At 41.1% G+C, this 22,261-nt stretch overlaps 2 protein-coding genes across 8 annotated transcripts in view; both read left to right on the top strand.

Annotated features, from left to right (window-relative positions):
* Positions 1–3,512, top strand: part of RET (ret proto-oncogene) — a 101,593-nt gene extending 98,081 nt beyond the window's left edge. For all 5 annotated transcript variants that reach the window (XM_068688467.1, XM_068688470.1, XM_068688466.1 and 2 more), the window contains one exon: positions 581–3,512. In XM_068688467.1, coding sequence (XP_068544568.1) covers positions 581–738 — 158 coding nt within the window. In that variant the 3' untranslated portion in view covers positions 739–3,512. The remainder of the gene's footprint in view (positions 1–580) is intronic.
* A 10,327-nt stretch (positions 3,513–13,839) lies between these two features.
* Positions 13,840–22,261, top strand: part of CSGALNACT2 (chondroitin sulfate N-acetylgalactosaminyltransferase 2) — a 31,528-nt gene continuing 23,106 nt past the window's right edge. Inside the window, exons 1-2 of one of the 3 annotated variants that reach the window (XM_068687888.1) lie at positions 13,840–13,992; positions 21,290–21,404. The gene's annotated coding sequence lies outside the window, so the exon portion shown is untranslated. The remainder of the gene's footprint in view (positions 13,993–21,289; positions 21,405–22,261) is intronic. The other 2 variants (XM_068687889.1, XM_068687891.1) reach the window with 2 other exon arrangements.

Here is a 22,261-nt window from a genome sequence, read left to right as displayed (position 1 = left end):
AATCAATGCAAGAGTGCTCAGGACTTTGTTGGACTTTACACAGTTGTGCTCCTGGATTTTATAAAACTAAGCAGGGGATCCCTGGTGAGGGTATGAGAGTGTCCCCCAAAACCAATTCAAAGCAAGGGTAAAATACACCTATTGAGGAAAGTGGAAATAACTCTCAGTGATTGAAATGGACTTTGGATCCTGTCCCAAATAGGTTTATTAATTCTTGGAGCACTTTCAGTACAGCAAGAACTTCCTCTTGCAAACCAATGCATTGCTATAAGAACATTAAAAAATAAAATGATGGAAAGGTGGAGGCTTATCAAAAGAAAAATTATTAGCTTTTATTATGCACATGAGCGTGCGCACTTTTTTTTTTTTTTATCAAGAAAGCACTTTATTTTTTTCAGAATTTTGCCTACATCTGAATTTATGCTTCAGGAATTGTGAAACGTCATTTATATTAATTATTTGGGACAAAATCCAGTGGACTGGCTTGAAATATTGAAGGGAGTTTTGCCAAGGGCCTTACTGTCTGCACGTGAAGTTATGGTTCTTCAGTGCAGAAAAAATTATCTGTTTTCATTTTTAGGCATGTCATACCCGAACTGGCCTGAGGAGAGCCCCGTTCCACTCACAAGATTCGATGGCACTAACTCTGTGTTTTCAAGATATGCAAATGATAGTGTATATGCTAACTGGATGGTTTCACACTCAGCGGCAAAATTTATGGACAAGTTTGATAGCTAAAATTTTCTTTGCGAAAGGTAATGGACTCATGAGGGGAACAAACATGCAAAGAATGGAAAGTCCATTGGCTCGTTCTTTGTACAACCAACAACTTTTAGATTGGCAAACTCTTTTATTAGTAGTTTCTGAAGTGTGTTATTCATGCTGAAGGCTATAATTGGTGATTTCCCCTTTCAGAAAACATATCAGGCTGGATAAGAGTTGTAGTTCCAGTACTTCTTTTTAGATTGCCACTTGCGTATGGTTCCGTTTGGCAACTTGTTACTGCAAATGGCTCTGCACTTCGTTCTCACTGTTTTTAGATTAACCATCCTGTACTGCAGCTTTCTTGGATGGGAAAACGTACTCGAACTGCTACTTTTATAGTGGCTGTTAGCATATGACCACTTGATCTAAGCAGGAAGCACAAATATATGGAAGGGAGGGGGAAATAATGCTCCCAAACTACTGAGCTTGCTATCAGATGAGACGTGTTACAGTGATGTTGGCACTAATGAAGCCTGTATCTTGGTTTGGAAGCAAACATTTAGTAACTCAATAGAGGACTTGAAATTCAACATTTGAAGTCTTGTAAAATGTATCGTATTGTCTTAATGAGAAGAGAGTTTGTTTTATTAGTTTTAACTGCTCTTACCTTTAGCACAATGGAGATAAATTTGATATGAGATATGCTCTATAGACTGATGGCAATCAAGAGTGTTCATCTGACAGTTTACTTTCCATCATACACATCTTAATGCTAAAACGTACAGTCTTGTACAATCATAGTTCCTTTTACGAGTTCAATTTGGACTGTACAGGTTTTCTTAGATTGAATTAAAGTAGAGATTTTGTTTGCAGTCACGTTCAGTGGGTTGGAGCCCTCCTCTCAGCTCAAAATTGGATGCACTGCCATGCACAGGACACTGCCATGACATAGTTCCAAATAAAGCTATTATCTTGAAAGTTACGAGTAAGCAACACTTGCACAGCAAAAGTGGTCCAGTACTCTTAATGAACCCATACGAAGGAATTGTCATCTGAATTTGTTACGGTGAAATATAAAAATGTTCTTACAACACTGACTTGATATTTAGGAAAATGATCTGCCTATGGGTCATGTGTTCTATGTGGAAGAGTAAATGATCAGCACTACTTTTGTCTTTATTTGTAATCTAATATGGTTAAAAATAACTTTTGTTTGCTACAAATGTTGGGATGTAAATCCCGAGTGACTCGTTGTTAACGTTGTGATGGTTATTCTAAATAATCCAATCCTACCAAAGCTTACTCCTGTCACTTACAATCCAATTTAGCTGTTTTCAGATGTTGTTTTGTGTACCAACTTTGTTTCCATTAAAGTTTGTGATTTCAGAAACAAGAGAGTCAGACTGCCAAAACCCCAACACAGATTTTCGTGTTACAAAAAGTGGGATATAAAGTGCTGTGTTAAAATTTAGACAACTTCACTTTTAGATATGATCTTCTGTTCTGTCCTTGCATCAGATAAGGACTAAGCAGAGTGAGTTTTTCTTTGTACCAACAATTACCGTGTTGTGTAATGCTTGCATACAGCAGATACAGCTATATATATAAAAGGGGTTCAGTTGTGATGTAATGGTGGTCTTCAGTGGCACAACACTACTCAGAACACTGTCAGAATGAATGCTTGTAAAATAAATGGCACTGACAAGCCCGTTATATGGGCTTTTTTTTTTTTTTTCTTGAGAGATAATGGAAAAAAAGAAAAAAATGGCGTTTCTGGTAACTTTTTTTGTCTTTTTTTTGTGTGTGTTTTATGTCTGCAAATGAGAATTCTTTATTGGTCATAAGCAATCAAGACACTAAGATATATTTTTTTTAAATTCTTCCTTAAATTAATCTTCCTTAAATTAAATTTCTTTTTATCAGCTATTTCCAGCAACAGTATTCAACTGGGAGATATGAAGCTACATTGCTCTACGGTAGGTGAGTGAGACAGAGCGACTAAAATAACCAGTGAATGCACAGTGTATGGCATATTTTATTTTAGACTTCCAGCATAAGCCACAGTTGTTTCACCATTAATTCCCGTGAAAAGGTTCACGAATAATTACTGCCACCTATGTCACCTGACAGATTCTACATATGAAATACATACATGGTTCAGAATGATTGTTTTGTAAAAATTTCCCTTAAAATATTTCCTGTTCTGTGTTTCTATTAGTCAGAATGGTGACAATCTTGTTTCAGTTCCCAATTACGTGAGAGTAAATATACTTCCTACATGGGGAAAAAAGTGATATGCAGACCATTATTTCCATCATTGCCAGAAATGCTTTGGCACTTGGCTGCCCTGAGGAATGTGAACTTAAAGGAAACAAGTGACTAAATTTACAGGTTGGAGGGAATATTTCTGGAAGTTTCTGCCAGCCTTTTCTAAATACCAGCAGAGCTTAAGTGATTTACCTGGCCTTTGCTTCATGTTGTGACAGGTGGAGGAGAGGGTGAATCTCATGTGCCCTGGTAGTCAGCACAAGAAAATTTTAGCAGCACGAGATTACTTTAACATTAATTCTACAAACTTTTCCAGAGGTATGGTTCTCAGAAAATCTACTGTGAGCTTACATATTTTAATGTGCAGACATATGCCTGTTTAATATAATAGAGATTTTTAAAAATCTATGAATTGAGTTACATAATATTGCCATTATTTGGTTTTATCTACGAGTTCCCATGCAAAACGTGCGTAAATCTCTATTGTACACTAAAATGGCCTTTTTTAGTAGTTCTCAAAAATAAATAACAAAAGCATATTTCTATGTCTTGATTTTATATATAATCTTATATGAATAATACAAGCCTCACAATATATTTTAAAAGGGTATTTCTATGGATTTTTTTTTAGAAAATTGAAACAAAATTACTTATGATTGTGAAATGCTGTTTCAAAAATAGGCCTACCTAAAAGCCCTTTATCTCTCACTGCAGCTACACCTACAGTTGTACGGTAAAACAAATAAGATGAATTTTAGCAGCACCAAATCCTAGGTAGCACTAGGTAGTGATCCCCATAAGAAAGGTGCAGATTGTCCAAAAGGATACGAATGGTTTGACCTTTTCTGCTTGTTATCTTTTTTTTTTTTTTTTTTTGGGGGGGGGGAAGGGGTGAGGAACAAACAAGCAAAAAAAAACTCATTCTCTAAAGAGGTATAAAAGTATTTAAAATAATAATTAGAAAATCTAAGTGGTCAGCTGTTCAAGTCTGTTGCTTCTAGCTTTGTAAGTACCCCTCTGAAGTTCATGAATAAATTATTCATGAATAGTTGCCAATCTAAAATCAAATAACCCAGTAGTTGCTTGCAAAAATATGAAAGGATTATCAAAAAAATGAACAAAGTAGTAACACAGATTTACCCATCCCTAGCACGATACTGTAACTCCTCTGTCTAGAAGCAGTATTTAGAAGTAGGTACTATACTATAAACTAGAAGGTAATTAAGCACAACTATACCTCTATGTATACCCAGAAGTGAAAGTGAATGAAATATTTTTCAGTATTTATAAAGTTTTTCAGTAAAGACAAATTGTTACTGTAAACTGCGTTTTGCTTTTTTTTCCATTTTTAATCCTGTGTGACAGCAACCTGTGTCTTCCAGTTAAGATAGATATATTCTTAATACATTTTGAGAAGATTAATAGTTCTTTTCATGGTGTGTTTCTTGATTTCACCTGGTTTTATAAAGAGTTGTGTGGTATCTTAATGCAACAAATTTCTTGCTAAAAACATTCTTTGGAGCTGCTATGAAAGTTCATTTTGCTGATAATGTTCTGAAATTCAGTATAATCACTCTGCCCAGCTCACTGCAGACAAGTACACTTCCCCTTAAGCTTATCTGAAATAATTAGTTCCTTACTTAGTTGCTAACGAGGTACATTTTATATAACCCAACTTCACCTCATCTGGAAGCTTTTTCATTTACATTACAGGCCAATCAAAAATGACATGTACAATTCCAAAGTAGTGCAGTTGCATTTGATGTGTCAAGAATTAACAATCAAAGTTTCTCTGTTAGAAAAGAGAATGCAAGAAAAGTGCATTCATCTCCAAGGTAGTGAAAAAAATAGTAATTTTTGAAATCAGTGACAAAACGATATCATTAGGTATCAGAATGAGAGTGACTATATCCTTGCTGATATAAGCAAAAGTGCATTAACATACTAGATAAGTGATTTAAGTCTATTTTTAACTTGCCACAATAAAAAATCCTTCCACTTATTCAACTAAGCACAGAAGTTTGAGGTTCAAACCATTACACTGATAGCAAGCAGTATGCATATATTGAATAAATAGTCATTTTTGTGTAGGTGTTTGGTAGTTTTGTTTGCTCCTAAAAATAAAAATAGATCGTGTTTTCAAAAAACACTCAGCTTTGATCTCAGTCATGTCCAATTATGTCCCTGATAAACCTCTGCTTATTTTAATGGAGAAAGTGTAGCCGATGGACAAATTTTGACGCAAAACATCAATCTAAGATGCTTATTTCGTCATGATATAGTGGAAAGAACCACCAGTTGCATGGTTGGAATTACTGAATATGTCTGCACATAGATGCAATGTTTTAAAATGTGAGTGGAGCATAAAGGTAACAGCAATCACTGCTGCCACCTAGGTTGTAGGTATGGGGCCAGTCCAGTTAGCCCTGTATCTGCACAAGTCCCCATGTAAAGTTACTTCAGGCAAGTATTTTGTGTGAATTTCCTCTTCTGTTTCCAAGTTGACATACAAATAAAGCAAAAAATTAGAGACTTGTGGAAAAAAAAAAAGAAAAAAAAAAAGGAAAAAAGGTCATTTTCTTACCGCTGTCTGCAAGAGATGATTATTAACAGACCTTACGATTATTTCTTATCTTCAGAAATGCGTTGGCATTTCTCAGAAGGGAAATAGTGCTGCCCTGCTGGAAAGCATGTCCTTTGTAGTAGGACAAGGTTTTTGCATATTTAGTAATCTTGTGTAAGTGGAGGATGGAAGAAAATGTAAACTAACACATCTAGAGACCTAGTTTTAGATTTATATTTGCAAAATAGTTTATTATTGAGCACTGTAGAGACATATGACTTAAATCATTCACAACACTGATTCTAAGAGTAGGTGTGAATTTCTGTATACCATGCTGGCACTATGTCTTTTGGACAAGGGGTCAATAGAAAAGTGCAAAGAGCACACGCGTGGTTTCCCTTTTCTTCTCTGCTTTCACCCCACTATTCCCTTACCACTTGATCTGATCTGGGGAGGAAAATGTGTTTGCCCATGGGAGAGGTTTCCATATGCTACAGCCTGCAGGGACAAAAGGATTTGTGCTGGGGAGAAGATGGAGACACCTGCTTTCAGTCGTGTCCTGCAGGATGGATTCCCTGACCTTCTCACCCTCTAAGCTTGTGAACTGAGAAGCTCCTCACGGGGTGGAAGAGGAAGAAGCCCTCTGTCCCACTGGCCCGGTGCAGATGCGCATGGTAGGACCAGGCAACTGCAAGTCACCAGCCCAGCCGCACGTCCCCCCTCTCCATCTACCCCTACACCCAGCAGATCATGCACACACTGCAACAGAAGCAACCTGAAGTTGAGTGTGTGCTTTACTTCAGATACAATGAAATGCAGTCTTACAGAGTGAAAATGTGCGAGTTGTTGGGACGTAGTAAATACTGTTTAGTTTTCAATTCATGTTTTGGCCAGCAGACAACCTAGCTTGCCGTGGATTGCTCTGTGAAGGGAACTGTGGTGTGGTATCCGGAGACTGTAAGGAGCTTCACGTTAAAAGCATCCGCCTGACCTGAACTGAAAAGTTAATTTACAGGTACCCATTGATGTTAAGATAGGGTTAGTAGCTAATTAGCATAGCAGGGTTGGTGATTGTATACATCCAGAGCTGTGATGTTATGAAAACAGACAATTATCCTGGCTTCTAGGGCGTTGTAGCTAACAGCTATTAAAAGCCCTTGGCACACCTGATGCTGGGTGCTCACATTTAACCCATGTGTTTACATGATGCTCTCTAAGTGCACAATTACAGCTAGCCAGAAACATCTGGGGTTTTAATTTTATCAAATCCCCAACAACAAAAAGAAGATTCAGAAACACCAAAATAAACTTGTTGCGTCAGAGAGATGAACCACATCCAGTCTGGGTTCAGATGCAGGAGACACCTACCTCCCTACCCATGTGTATAGCTGTGCGCACAGCTTCAAAAAACAGCCAGCACGATACAAGCAGAGTCCCCTGTTTCCCAGAGTGTTTTTTTTTTTTTTTTTTTTTTTTTCTTCTGGTCAGGAGTGTCAGTGATTGATTTGACAGCAGTAGACAAGAATGAATCTTTCTGCTACAGGGTATAAATAATTGAGAGAGAGATTCTAGCCTTGAGTCAGAAAGCTATTCAACACCTAAATGGTTTTCCTGTGCAGAAAGGCTTTCTGAACAGGGGCCTGGTCCACACGTAGTGAATCAAAATGTATTGAGTTTATGTGGATTATAAGGATTTTGTTAAAAAAAAAAAAAAAAAAAAAAGAAAAAAAAAGAAAAAAAAAGACAATTGGAAATCTCATCCACTGTTGCTCTTCCAGGAATACTTGTTAAAAGGAATTGTGACAATTAAATACTGAGCAAAAACAGATGATATGGGGTTTTGTTTAAAAAAAATATATAAAATAAAATACTGGGAATGTTTTTATTTAAAGATATTTATTGCCATTTTTATGTGGACAAAGATGAAGTAAGCAAATTGGTTTGTGATGAGTTGTCATCAAAGACAATTTCTTAATCACATAGAAATTGTTCATCCAGTTATTTTGAGTTGCTTAACTGAGTCTCCATTATGATTTACTGAAATTATGAAATTTGAAATAAATGGTTTGAAAAGCTAGGCCTTAAATTAGAAATTACTTTTAAGAGTTACCATTTCAAATGACAATCATATACATACAAGGGAATATGTAAAAACTCTGCTGGTTGCAAGATTAGACCTTAAAATGCACTAATGTGAATAGTACATATCTTTCTTTATAAAAGGATTCAAGAGTATGGTTAAACACCTTGTCATACAAGATTTGAACATGGATCAGGGGACCAGAGGGAGCAGGTATAGTAGTGCACCTTGCATATTTACCCTGTAACCTACGTTACAAGGGGAAGCACATAACAATCTCACTTTCCTCCCAGCGGTTAAACAGCATTTCCTTATGTGTCACGGGCAAGACTGAGTAAAAGATTCAAGCAACTAAAGGAGTAGTTTATGAATACCAAAAACCTTGCACTTAAAAACATTTTAAAGATGTATGCGCAACAATGAGGGGTAACGGTAACAAGGGAAACGAAAGTAACTTGTAAGTTGGCTGGAGTTTGGACTCAGAGGAAGGGAAAGGTTTTGTGGCAGTTACAGACAAGCCTGTAGCTAACACTTGCCAAAAAAGAAAAAAGAAAAAAAAAAGATTGGTGTAGATAGTTATTGTTAAAAATGGGCCAGCATGGTACAGACAAGTGAGCACATGAGAAGTGTCTTTGTCTCTGATCCTGTCTATTGTACAAAGAAATGAACAACTCTTCTGTACTGAGCTGTTTGCTTATTTGTCAACATAGATGATCATCTCCATACTGTACTTCTCTACGGTTTTTATTTTGTAGGGAAGGCTGTGGTTTGTTGTTCTTGTTTTCCTTTGTCTGCAGAAGAGGAACAGAACATACAACAGATTATTCAGTAAAGCATATTACATACTGATATGCTGAATATTCTGAGTAAAACATGAAACATCTCAGAATAAGGGAGCCCAAATAATTCCCTCTGTATTCCCTCTGATACTGTATTTACTGTAGATATTTAATACTTATCTCAGCAACTTAAGCTTTGGTACATGAGATTCTTAAATACAAAAAGAAACCCAACCAGATAAATAACCAAAAGACCTTGATAAGTTGCAGTTATCTTCTGAGACAAGGAGTGCTCATGAAAGATTGTGTGGCTTATATCTTATTTTAATATATCCTGTTTTATTCTAAATGCAACCAATATTGCCTCATATATAGAATAGTCTAACGTTTCTTTTTGCATCCTAGAGAGCGAATTCTACATTTTAAAAGGTATTTTAATAGGACTGATTTTAAATACATTACTTCATAGTTTTAATGAGTTTCTGGTCTGCAATACTGGAGATAGGGGGAAAAAAATGATTTTTTTTTTTTTTTTTTTTTTTAAGTTTTGCACAATATAGAGTGTTATGTCTTCTAGTCAAAGTCTTTCCTAATCTGTTTTCCATTCTAGGTACAGAATACAGCTGTTTGGACCTTGTTTCACAGCTGCTTTGTAGTCAACAGATTTGTGACAAAATTGTCCTCCCTTTTTAGAAGATTGCCTAAAGCCCTTCCTGGTGTCATTGGAAAGAAGCCAATGTAGCAAAGGTACCTCAGAGTCTTCAGAAATAAACCAATGCAGAATTCAGTGCTGCTGTGCTCCGCAATGCCATTACTCGTTATTCTGGTCCCCTCTCCCACCGCAATTGAAAATGAGCGGTGGAGCCCTGGGCATGTGAGCCGTGGTGCCTGCCAGAAAAAATAAGGCCATGAGGCCAGGAAAATGATCAGCTACTGCTGCGGAATACGGCACGCTCCCTTCAGCCAGAGCAACGAGCGGAGTCTGGGCACTTAACACAACTGTTTGAAATTCACTTTCATGCCTGTTCCTCTGCAGCAAAAACCAAAAACGTGTGCTCCCCTGTAGCACCATTTTCCAAATTCCTTTTCTACCATTAAAGAGCTCAGCAAATGTTTCTTGCTAATGGTGACAATATATTAGTTTCAAAGTAAATACTTTTTTTTTTTTTTTAATCCCAACAATTCTGATATATTGTTCCATACACTTTGATAGTTTCCAATGTCATTGATAAGGTTAATCTAAACTGTCACGACTCAAAGGAGAAACAAGAAATAAGAATAGCTTTCACCATCTCTTTCAGACAGGAGGTAGTTATTAAATCTGATTTATATTAACTTACAGGGTAAACTGTGATTATATTGATCATCTTTTCCAATAAGAATTAAGAGAATTCCTTCTGTTTTCATGAGTATAAAAATTGTCTGTTTTAATGTATGGAAGGAGACAATATATGAATTTAAGGTTGGCTGATGCTGTAAGCCAGTCCGTACAAACTCTATTTTCTAAAGACAATTTCTACACAGAAGTAATTTAGCAATCCCAGAGCAGCAGCAACACAAAACATAACAATCTATAGCAGTTCATTTCCCAAACAATCCCAAACAGTGCCTGTAAAATCTGTTACATTATAGTACTAAAAAATCAGCATTTATTTGATACTAAAGCAGTGTATAAATATAGGCAGTCCTTCAGCATTCAAAGATGTAGATGCCAAAAGTCTGAGCTTTGCAAAGTCAAATGTCAAATAAATGCAAAATAAAGGGAACAATAACAATAAATAAAGGAAGATTACTGCATAGTAAATTGCTCTAGTGTGTTTGGTACAAAGTAATTTTGCACACACATTCACTTCTACACCTATCATAACTCAAGAGATGATTTCAGCCTCTAAAGCAGTGAAGTGAAACATGCAGACCTTCAAAGCACCTTTAATATTCATCACGGATGCCCCACGATAATGATAAAACAGTAATGGTGTCCCTTCTACTTTGGGAGGTGCACCTGCACAAAGAGCACTATGTTAGCGTTTCGGTGACTTGGCTGAGGCTCACGCTACAGCATCATTATCTGTGCCTGAGGTAGAGTTTCGCATTGTTAATTCTGCGGTAATGAATTACCTCCTCTGTGACCCCTTATTTCATAGCCCATAGCACAAGATGTGTTTGGACAGGACGAGCGACAAAAAGGTTATGGAACATAATTTGGCATAAAAGCTCAAAATGAGGACAATATATACATCAAGATGATTAAACTTTCAGTTGTGTTGCTCAATATCTGTTATAAATAATTTGCAACAATTAAAACAAAGATAAAGAAAGAAAGCAGCTTCACATGGGATCATTGTTGGAGCTGTGCCATCAGTAAGGCTGAGCTGTAGTATTTGACAAAAAGCCCTGTGTCACAGCAAACTAATGACTATTGTTTGGCAATTAAAGCTCTGAAATTTCAGGCAAAATAACAGACCATTTTTCTTATTCTACATGCACATTTTATTTCAGCTCGAGAGGATGAGAGAACAAAAATATCTACTGTTGGATTGCCTTTTTTTTTTTTTTTTTTCCTTCTAATTTCCCCTTTGGTCTCATTTGCATTACTCCTTCACTTTGGCATCATGTTCTCAGATCAGCTCCTCTCTTTTCTCTATTGTTTCTTCCCCTCCAGCCCACACATATGCTTAAAAAAAATACAAAGACAAGAAAAAACAAAAAGCACTAGAGGCTGGAGCTAATGCTGTTCTGGAAAACTTTTCAGATCAGCTATTGCCAGCCACTTCCTTTTCCCTAGCTGCACCAATTTAAGAACACCATTTACCAGAGTTTTAGCAAAATATTTTAAAAGTCTGTCTCCACATCTCTAAAATAATCATCCTAATGTTTTAATAAAATAAAAAGCTGTCACCCATATAAACACACTTACTGCATTCAGATATTAGGAGGTCTCTAAACACCTCTCTAAGGAAAATTCCCCCAGCTGAAATGAATCGTCTTAAAACAGACGTTTGCTAATGTTTTATTGCATTATTTATTCACAAACAAAACAGGAATTCCTCTGTAGGGCTGTAATACTAAGATCAAATAGAATCAACAACACTTGTCAGCATGAATACAGGTCTGAGTTATGAAGAAACGTCTACTCTTGGAATGGCTCATTTTGATAGAACAGTCAGGAAGTTATATATAAGCATAACTGCAAAAACGTTTTTTCCTGTTGTGGTACACCCCTTATACAGATACAACTATCAATACCCAAGTTGTTTTTACTAGAATTTAAGAAACCTATTCTTGCCTTTTCTCAAGCTGAAAAAAAAGAAAGTAATCTTTTCAGAAGTGAAGAAACTCTAAAGTAGAGGAAGGCATCACTTAAAGAAGCAGCAGCATTCTGTGTGCAATCACCAGTTAGTCTCTGCAGCACATAGCAGCAACCAGCCTTCGCACAGAAAAGGGGCGCCTAGGAAGCGCAAAGGATGATATTCAGTCTGGTTGCTCTCTGTAGGCCAACCAGCGCATGACGCAGGGCTGTCAATTTGTTTGAGACCTACTTCATAGTATCGGTTAATGAAATCGGCTGGGTGGCAGTGGTTATTTCCATTCCGTTATCTTCTTGAACTTGGAGATAATATTATGTGTGCAGAACTCTGCAATCTCCAGATTCAGTAAAATAGCACAGGCGTCTAGTAAACTCCGACGCATTTATCACTACACAGAGCTCGAATGAGAGCAGGGTGGTGGTACTCGAGAGTCATCTCTAATAAGCAATACTGAAACTCTGTATGAGGTCAGATTTAAAATAGCAGTATATTTACATATAGTTTAGAAAGAAAGAACAAGCCCACGTTTACCTAGTTTCAGGAACTCGTATATGAAAATCTAAAACCTCTCTGTGAGTTTCTTTAAAGATATTTTGAAGGATATCTTTCAAGGATCCATTCTCACAACAACTTTTAAAGTTTAGCAAAGTGGACATGCTGACTGCTGGTCATACCAGCCTCACACGTTTTCCCCATATGCTGGTTTGCTATGAGGTGCGGCCCAGCTGTTAGTGGAACAGAGCAGTGAAGTGCGGCCTGACAGCAGAGAGCAGTGAGAGAGTTCCCAGTCTGCATGGAAAATCCCTGCCTATTTAAAACCACAGCATATTCAAGCCATTCTCTGGAAAGACCTTCTTTGTTCACACTGTTTGCGGGCTTGGAATTTAGGCCAGGCAGATCAGGCTCCTCACCATCCAGCTCTCCCTCAGGTTATGCAGTGCACAGGGCAAGGGGATATTTATGAAGGGGCTAGTTTCAGTCTGCCTGAAGACAAAGGGCTGTTGTGTACTGGGCTGGGTAGGAACTTGAGGCACCCACAATGTGCCGGGGATGGCAGCGTCTGCTGCCGAGAGCCTGCGAGGCCGTGCTCTGCAGAGTGCCGATGCCCACCTCTGCCTCATGTGGGTGACGCTGCACCATGGTGTTGTGGGCAAACCGGCAGAGTGTGGGGCATGGATCTTCACAGAACTGATCCTTGGTCACTTCTGAGCGCATATGAATTGATTTTTGATGAATAGGGAATGATATATTTCATATATGGTTATGAAAGAACGTAGCCAGCAGGACTAGGAAGGTGATGGTTCCCCTGTACTCTGCTCTGGTGAGGCCGCACCTCGAGTACTGTGTATGGTTTTGGGCCCCTCACTTCAAGACATCGAGGCCCTGGAGCGTGTCCAGAGAAGGGCTACAAAGCTGCTGAAGGGCCTGGAACACAAGTCCTGTGAGGAGCGGCTGAGGGAGCTGGGGGTGTTCGGTCTGGGGAAGAGGAGGCTCAGGGCAGCCCTCATTGCTCTCTACAGCTACCTGAGAGGAAGTGGTGGGGAGCTGGGGGTCGGCCTCTTCTCACAGGTAACTGTGATAGGCCTAGAGGGAATGGCCTCAGGTTGTGCCAGGGGAGGTTCAGGTTGGAAATGGGGAGACATTTCTTCTCAGAAAGGGCAGCCAGGCACTGGGACGGGTTGCCCAGGGAGGTGGTGGCGTCACCGTCCCGGGGGGTGTTGAAGGAGAGGTTGGACGTGGTGCTTGGGGACATGGTTTAGTGGTGACACTGGTGGTACAGTGATGGTTGGACCAGGTGGTCTTTACAGTCATTACAGACTACCCTCCACACGGACTGCCATATAGTGTCCAAGTTCCTCAACCTGACGTCCTTTTAAGCTAAAATACCTACAGATTTTTTTTAGTATTATTATTTTTATTTGATGAATTGATGATACAGGGCTGTAACTAAACACCGGGGCGAGTGGCGAACAACCCCCGTCAGGTCTCCTTGTCACGGACCCAGCGCCCTGCCCTCAGCGGCCACCTCACGGCCGCTCAGCGCTGAGGACGGGCGAGGCACACACGGGGCGGGGCGGGGCGGCGGTAAGGAGCGGGGGGGATCCAGTCCCGGTGCCGCCGCCACGTGCGGATCCGGGGCGCCCCCACAGCGCTGCCGCGGCCCGGCCCCGCCCCGGAGGCGGTCGGGGGGCCGGCGCCAGCCCTATTAAGGGCGGCCGGGCGCCGCTCCGCCCGCTCATTTCCTAGCGCACAGGAAGTGGGGCCGCGGCTCGGCGGCGGGGCCCGCGGGTGAGTAGGGGCGTCCCGGCGCCGCACCGCGGCCCCCCCCGGCACCCACCCGCGCACAGCTTGCCCGCCCCGCTCCCTGCGGGCTCCCCAGAGCCGGCGGCTGGGCTGTGCAGCGGGCAGGGGCAGCGGGCAGCCCGCCGCGCTCTGCTCGCCCTGCGCTGGGGCCGGCTGGGGCTGGGGGCTCGGGGCGGAGGCTCGGGCTCGGGCTCCGTCGCGGTGGCGCCGCGCCAGGCTCCAGCCGCGGTCCCGGTGCCCCCGCTCCGCTCCGGGCCGGCCGCTGGTGGTGGCACCCCCGAGGTCGGGGTGGGTGGGGGGGTGGGGGGCGCCTCGGGGCTCACCTCGAGTCCTCCTAGCCCTGACACCCGCTCGTGCATCGCGGGGACGCGGAGCAGAGCCGGGGGGTTGCTATCGGTGAGGTAACTTAAAGCTGGGCGTGCACAGCGTTGAACTTAGATCCATCGGTTCGGTGAGGAATCATCTAGATCTGCTTTGTTAGCACTTACTTCAGTCTGGGGCTCCGTGGCTTGTTGGGCTGCTTTTTCTTTTCCCAGTGCCCTGTCAGGCAGGAACCGAGGTGCAGGTCTCTCTGCGGAGCTGGAGCCGGAGCCGTGTGCTGTCCTGTCCTGCCCCGTGGGTGGCTTAGCACAGAGGCAGCGACCTCGGGCTGAGGCTGTGTGCTCAAACCCCTTCTTCTTTCTTTGAGGGATTGTAACCGCCATGAGCAGGACCGTTCCCTCCTTCCCAGCTCGTGCTGGCTGTAAGTTGCTGTTCTTTCAGTGTGGTGGAAGGAGATTTCTGGCCTCCCTGTATTTATTAGCGAGATAGCGAGTCCCCAGGCACTGTCAGAGACAGCAGCCTGGATGTGTTCCCAGCAGCTGTCAGGGGAGGTGGATGGCTCTTGCTGACAGGGTGTTGTTAGCCAAGGGCCTCAATTACACCCGCAGGCTCTTAGGGGAGCCTCTGGCTGGTAGGTCTGTATCGTGAGCATCGGGAGACCACAGCGGGTGGTGCTACGAGAGCCCTGTCCTGAGCCATCAATAACGTGAGAGGAGGATGAGGAACATGTTTATTAAGTGCAGGGCTGTGTGGCACAAATAGGAATTGTTTGGCTTGCCTGTTCCTGGAGGAAACCCACAAAAACTTGTGATTAAAATCTGTTGAGCTTGAATGGTTCTTTGTCTCTTCCATCTGTGAGTTTGTTTCACTGTCCTCCTCAGGCTTTAAACAAAAACAAAAAATCCAACGAATGAGTAAACAGAAAACCCCAAAGGTATCATTGGGGCTGCTGCATCATGGTATAAATTGCATCAAGTTATTTGTGAATTTAAGTTCTTTGCTTTTGAATTCCAGCCCTGGGATATCGGTCTTCCCAAGTGAGTGAAAAACCTCATCTGAGGGCATAGCTGAATGATAAGCAGCTGTGGTCTGTTGCCAGGAGAACCCACATCATATTTGGTGTAACAATTTCTTCCCATTCACCATAGTCTGCTATTTTCTTAATTGTCAGAAGCGTTCAGTTGACCTCTTTGTAAAAACGGACCACCAAAATGGCACCATCCTAAATAAATAAAACTGAACTTGGGGGAGGGAGGGTGTGGGAAATACGATGCCATTTTTTAACTGAATTGCACAATGTTTGTCTTAACTCTGTAACAGTCTGTTATTATGAAGCAAACTTCATGACTTGCAGTATTTTCTCATTAAATAATGTTGGAGCAGGGCTGTGGAGGTGGGATGGTGCTCAGATTTTGGGTAAGGATTTGGGTGGTGTTGCAAGTAACAATATGCTTTGCTTTCAGTTAGCTCATCTGTCTTCTGCTCTCGTAGAGGAGTAGCCCTCCAGAGTAAACATACAGGAGGAGAGCATAATGATCTGGGTTCTGGAGAGATAAAATAGCAAAGAGACAAGGTTTTCAACTACAAGATTATTTCTTTAAATATTTTTTAAAGAAGGCTTCAAAGGGCACAATGAAAAAATGTTTGAAGAGTGTAGTGGGTTTTCTTAAAAAATATTTGTTTCATCTATGCAACTACTTACATTCTTGCAAGTATGGTGCTGGACATGGGGAGAAAATGAAATCATAAATCACAAAATGTTCACAAAGAAATGTTATGCTTTTGTAGAAGAGTGGGAATATAATATTACTTCTGAGTTACAGCTGCAGCTTATAAGAAGCATTTGCAGGAGGGCACTCATAACTGTTTGCCAGACCAGCTTCGATTTGTATGATTAAAAAAAGCCCAGCACTCCCATTTCTTATATTGTTTATTAGAAAAGTCTGGAAACATGAGCTGACTTGTGTTCTTAATTTATTTTCTGTGAACCTATTCTTCAAAAATAATAAAGGTGGGAACAGTTCAGCAAGCTGTGGTTCTTTATGTCACAAGTGTCATTAGGTGTGAAAGGACTGGAACCTTTAAGGCCATCTAGCTGCTCCTGTCATCTAAGCCTGTTATAACCACCTAAAGTAGACCTGGTATTTGGCATCTACTAAAAAGTGTAGTCAGGTCAGTTTAGTTTTTGGGAGTCTTAAACTGGGCTGTGTGTGTTTTAAAATCAGTCGTACTGAGTGTTTTTTTTTTTAAGTGAAAATAACTAGATAGTTGATGGAAGCTGTAGGTAGTCAATATAGATCAAATGCTCAAGGGGAAGAAAAATGAGCTCGTTTTCCTAATCCTGGAGGACTTTGCTGCATTGAAAATACAGCACATTAGAGTAGACATGAGTAGCTTGTTTCCTTGGCACTATGCTGTCCATGCTGTTTGCATTTGGCATGTTGGGAGGCCAGCAGGAGATGATTGCTTGATAGCTATTGCTGGGTGGAGTATGGTAGAACTCATACATACATGATCTGTGTTATACCTTAAGAGTTTTTAAAGGGTTATCCCATTCACAAAGTTCTCTAACACTTTGTTTTGGTGTGTTGGTAAAGCTGGGAAGCCACTGTGGGTGCTGTGAATGCAAATGTGAGAGCTGGAAAGAGCGTAAATGGCGTGTCAGTGTTTCAAGGCCAAGTATCCAAATAAGACCTTAGGTGAGGAAGCTATCGTTTGAGGAAATCTTGCAGATACTTTTTTTATCTAACCACTTCCTGCCTCAATCATCTCCAACCGAAATTTAAAATAACCATGGTGACTGTTGTGTTTACTGGTTGACTTCTGCCTGTGGCACGAGCACCACCCAGCCCCATGAGTGTCGGGCCTAGCCCCCCGTCAGCCCTGCTGCACTCCCGTGGGGCTTGGGGTCTCCAGCCCTCTGCTGCCTCTCCTCGTGCTGCTGTGACTGCTGGGCCACGGTAGACAGGTAGACACGTGGGAGGCTTTTGTTGCTGGCAGTGGTGTTGGCAGGTGACACAAAGGGCAGGTCTGTCCCTGCTTTTGTTTCACCGTCTTCCTCATTTGTGTTAAATGCGGCTATCTTACTGGTGAGGTGGGTGGTAAAGGGCATCTCTGTTTTTCTTTTCCCCTACTTCCTTCTTAATAACCAGTACTGCTTAGCTGGTAAAGCAGCTTTGGGAAGAAACCCTTGGAGCCTCTCTTCCAAAAAAATGTGGAATAACTGTGCTGTTCTTCCTCTCCCTTACTGTGGGGAATTGTTTCTAAATGAAATGAGTATTCCAATCATAGAATAGAAATAAAACTCTTTCATGGCTGATGAATCCTCTGTAGATGTATGCTGCCATATCCTTAGTGGCTGTCACAGAAAAAAAGTCATGGAGGTGAGCATTGTATAAAATTTTTGTGTTTTGAAAGTTAAAGTTATACAGTGTGGGACAGCTATGATCTAAAGGTAAACTTAGGATGCAAGACTTGCACATAATAAACACTTCCCAGTGAAACCACTAAACACTTCAGATTTTTTTTATCCCTATATAGATACTTGATTCTTGTATTTAATTTTGGTGGCTAACAAATATCCACCCAAGAGGAAGGTTTATGTGGCTGCACTATTAATCCTTCCTTTTTTGCAAGACAATAGATGAGCATGTTCATGAAGGATCAGAACTGTAGGGTGCCTTCAGAAGGTCGTACATAAAGCCATGCAAGTTTTGTATTAATATTAGTATTTGGGAATTAGGGTGACTGCTGCCAGATGATCTCATAGGGGAAAAGGACCCTAATAAATGCTCAAATGCCAGTTCTGAAAGGACAGTTTCCAGCTTGTAGGTGTCCAGCTGCATGGAGCTGAGGGTTTAGAACTGGTGGGTGAGGTGCTGTTACACAGAGGTGCTGCGGGTAACTGTCTGTAGATGTTTGACACTCGGTGTGTGGGGATATCCTGTTATGGTTACTATTTGATAGCTAACAAGGCAGATTTTCTCCTAATTCTGTGTGCAATGTCCGGAGTTCGCATGCCTGTATCTTCTGTTGAGAAACAGCAGTAAGAGGTGGGTGATTGGTCTGGGCTGTTTCTGCTGCTGCGGGGCAGGTGTTCAGCAGCAGAGCACAGTGAACAGGGAACGCGGTGTTAAAGCAGTCGGATTGTATAAAAACAGAGGATATGAGGGAAGCTAACTCATGTTTTTGAGCACATTCCAAAAATACAAAATGCTCATCTTGAACATAGTTAAGGGGCTCTGGAGTTATATGGAGGGTGAAGTCATTAACTTCTCTGTAATGAAGCCTGTCCTGCAGGAGTGCCTGGGGTGGTAGCTTTCAGATGAGTTGCGGTAGCACTTCTGTGGTCTTACAAGGTTTCCTCAAGCAGTGGTGTCAGAAATAATAGGACACTTGTCAGCAGTCTCGCTGCTTCTTGCAGCCCTGTGGGCAGCAGAGGGCTTGCATCTTTGTGCTGCCAGTGCTCTGTTAGAGTGGAAATTAAGCTGTTTTCACTTAGCAGTCTGGGTCCATCTTTCCCATGATGTGGGAGCTTCTGACACAGAGAGAAGGCTTCAGACCCGCGGCTTGCAGAGCAGAATGTGCTGGGCAGCTGGTGGCTGGGGCTCGGTGCTGCCCTGCAAAGCATTGGCAGCGGTGCTGAGGCTTTGCCTCCAAAATGCTCTGTGAGTTTCTGTTAGGAAGTGCTATTGAGCATGTCCTGCAGGTTTTTTCATGTAATCCAGTGGCCTTGAATTTTTCCCATTTAACCTTTCAGTACTGCTCTTTAGTCTTGCAAGGTGCTGAGCCTCTGTTCGTTTTACCTTGCTAGATGAAGAGGTGAGAAGTGGTAGAGGTTTAAGTGACCCTCTGAAGGAACCAGGGGAGAAAGGAGAGGGGGAAAAAAAAACCCTGGAGGTGTTAAAATAGCTTAACAGAAGTTGTTGCCAGTGGTACAATGTGTCAAATGTCACTTTGAATAAACACTTTGTGATAAGTGTGTGTAGTAACATCTTAATCTTTCCCTGCTGTGCAACAAAACCAGCACCAATAATTGGAGAGTATTAGCAATGTAGAAGAACTGCACGAAGGACGTGCACAAACTAGAGAGGCTTACAGAAACTCCTAATGCCTCTCCCCTCTAAATGGTGATCTTCTGCTGTTGATGGGAATAGGAGGGAAGATGGTTCAAATGTCCCAAAAGCTCATTTCAGGCACTTGAGAAACAAAAAGGGAAGGAGCAGGGTAATTTTAAGTGCTAAGAGTTCTGTTTTTTTCATACAGATGTCTTTTTCCAATGCAAGACAACATTTTAGAGAAGAAACACCAAGATAAATAGCTCTGACAAGCTGCTAGCTTGTCTGCTTCAAGTCCTTTGAGAGTCAGTTTCTCCTCAGTTGTAATGTCAAACTGAGAGATGATAGATGGTACGAGCGCATCTAGCTGTGCTTCTGGAATGCACCAGATGTTTCTCAATCATTTGGCATCCAGCTTTCATTTCTGGTGACATATTCATGCCTGACTTGTGCTGAAAGCAGAACTTAAACCACTCTAGTTGTTAGCTGTTTTCAAAATACTTGTAGGTTGTGTTCCCCTTGCTGTAGTTCCATGGACTGAGGAACAGTGAAGTCATCCCAGTTCTGATACCATGTGTCAACTCAAGCTATCTGATCCCATTTGTTTAAAAAGAAAAATAAAAATCCTGTGGAATTGTTCTTTTCCTCAGGATTTCTATACTATTTTGCACTTTAAACAGGTTTTAGGCATTTTGAAGGTCTTACGAGCAGTTGGACAGAATGGACATAAATGTCTTCCAGTAGGTGGCTGTAGCAGTTTTATTGCTCTTCAGACTCACAGTAGAGAGATTTCTAGGCAAATATTAGTTCAGGGTACTGCATGCTGAATTCACTAATAAACTTTGAGGACATTTGTTATATTACTTAGCCCTCAATTTTCTAATTAAACTGTTACGATGAAATTTAAATCAGTGCTTTGATACATATCTGCGTATAAGGCTGATATTAATACAAGTCTGAAGTCTCTTTAAGCAAGATTCAGGTGCACTTGAGAATTTAACCTCACTCTCCTCCTTTTAACTGCTAAAACTCCCTCATAGCTTCCTCATAACTTGGATTTGTAACTCTATGGAAACAGTAATATGGCTCCTATTGTGGAAAAATTATTGAAGGTAAACTCAATCCTGGGGACAAGTTGGATATTTTTCCTTGCTGGCTGTAATCAACTGTGTAACTGTCAGAAAGGCAAGCTTGGCTGAGGACTGTCCTTTTCAGTCTCATCTTTTGGTGGGGTAAAAAAGAAAGCTGCGTATGATAACTGCCTGTTAACTCCTGAGAGCTTCAGAGAGGATCTGGTCTGTTCTCAAGCAGTTCCTTTCTGTTTTACAACTGTAAGGGAACAGAGTGTTTGACTTCTACCTCCCACAGTGGGAAATGTTCCACTGGTGCTGTGTATGAACTCAGATGACAGCTGTCCTTTCACATAGCACAGGAGTTCCCATGTGTTGGGATACATACGTTTTTCTAAGCCTAACTGCCATTTCTAGATCTCCATGCAAAGAGAACTGGATGATTAGGAGAAGTGAGAAAACAGAAGAACACTTCATTTTGATAACATTCTTTTTGCCAAAGTGTACCCCATTTCCAGAAAGCACGTGATTTTCAACTTAGTCTGCTACCATTCGCACAACTAACAACTTCAGTTATGGTGTTTTTTATTTTTCATGTACTTGTACTGAGGCGATTTTCTATGTAGGTATGCTGTGCCAATACTATGTTCTTGGGTTAGATGTACCTTTTAGGGTTCTGTAGCACTTGCTGGAACATATTTGTCTTGTATGGGAGGAATGCTAAGCTGTCACTACCTTAGATGCTTGAAGTGATGCAATGATTTCAGTGTATTTTACTTTTCCTTCTTCACTGTAAGATGATGTGATGAGAGTAACTGTTTTTTCTCTCCCCAGATAGGCTCTTTTCCTGTACAACAAGCCTTCTACAGCATTTTGTTTGGAAGACGACCAAATGTTGGAAGTTTTATTGATGTTCCTTGTGGCATCTGTTGCTTCTTCATACTGAAAGGTGTGTAGAGGTTGCACTGCATGTACTCGAACAGACTGCTATGCATTCTTGAGGATAAGCTGAAGTTGCTATAAAAAAAAGGTGATTTAGTTTTGCTTGAGCTATCTTTTCTGGTAATGCATCTGGCTCTTTATCCTTGATTGACTGTGTAGTGTTGCATGTACTGTTATGAGGTAGTGACTGTGAAGGATGGCAGCTTTCAGCTGGTAGAATAATGTTTCTACTTATAATCTCCTTTAAAACAAATTCGAAGAATTAACAGGTGCATCAGTACTTCTGTAGTGTTTTCTGCTAATTATATACAGTATTACTTAGAAGAATTATCAGTCAAGTGTAATACTTATTCATGAATTATGTAGGTATCAATTCAGTATGTTTAGAAAGAAAATGTTGAGGGTAGTGAACCAAAGTAGATTTTTCATGTAGCACACAACTCAGTAAAAAATCATGTTGAAGGCTTATGTAGACAGACTTCCTTGAATTGCTGTGGGAATGTTCGATGGCTCTTCTATAATCAATAGTTCTGGTTTTGAATGAAGACAGACAGCCCTTCCCAGCCTTGCCCTTACCATTGGAGTTTCCAGAACCTGCTTTCCAAAATACTGCTTCTAACTGGAAGCCTTCAGTGAACAGGTCTGAGCACTGTGTTTGAGTAAGTTGTGTTTCTGCACCTGGAAACCAACTTGCTGTGATGTTAGTTACCCATGCAGCTTATACAGTCCCTCATGGAGAACAGGTTGTTAACAAGGTTCTTGTAAAGCACTTGGTACGAGTGGGTCAGGTTCTTGGCATTTATTGCTTAATGCTCATGTAAAAAATGAATTGCTGTTTAAGGCGTTAGGAATGACGATAGAAAG

This window comes from Anas acuta, chromosome 7 (genome assembly GCF_963932015.1).
Source record: "Anas acuta chromosome 7, bAnaAcu1.1, whole genome shotgun sequence".
Taxonomy (NCBI): domain Eukaryota; kingdom Metazoa; phylum Chordata; class Aves; order Anseriformes; family Anatidae; genus Anas; species Anas acuta.
The sequence above is the reverse complement of the archived record's forward strand: the minus strand, read 5'-3'. Positions and strand labels throughout refer to the sequence as shown.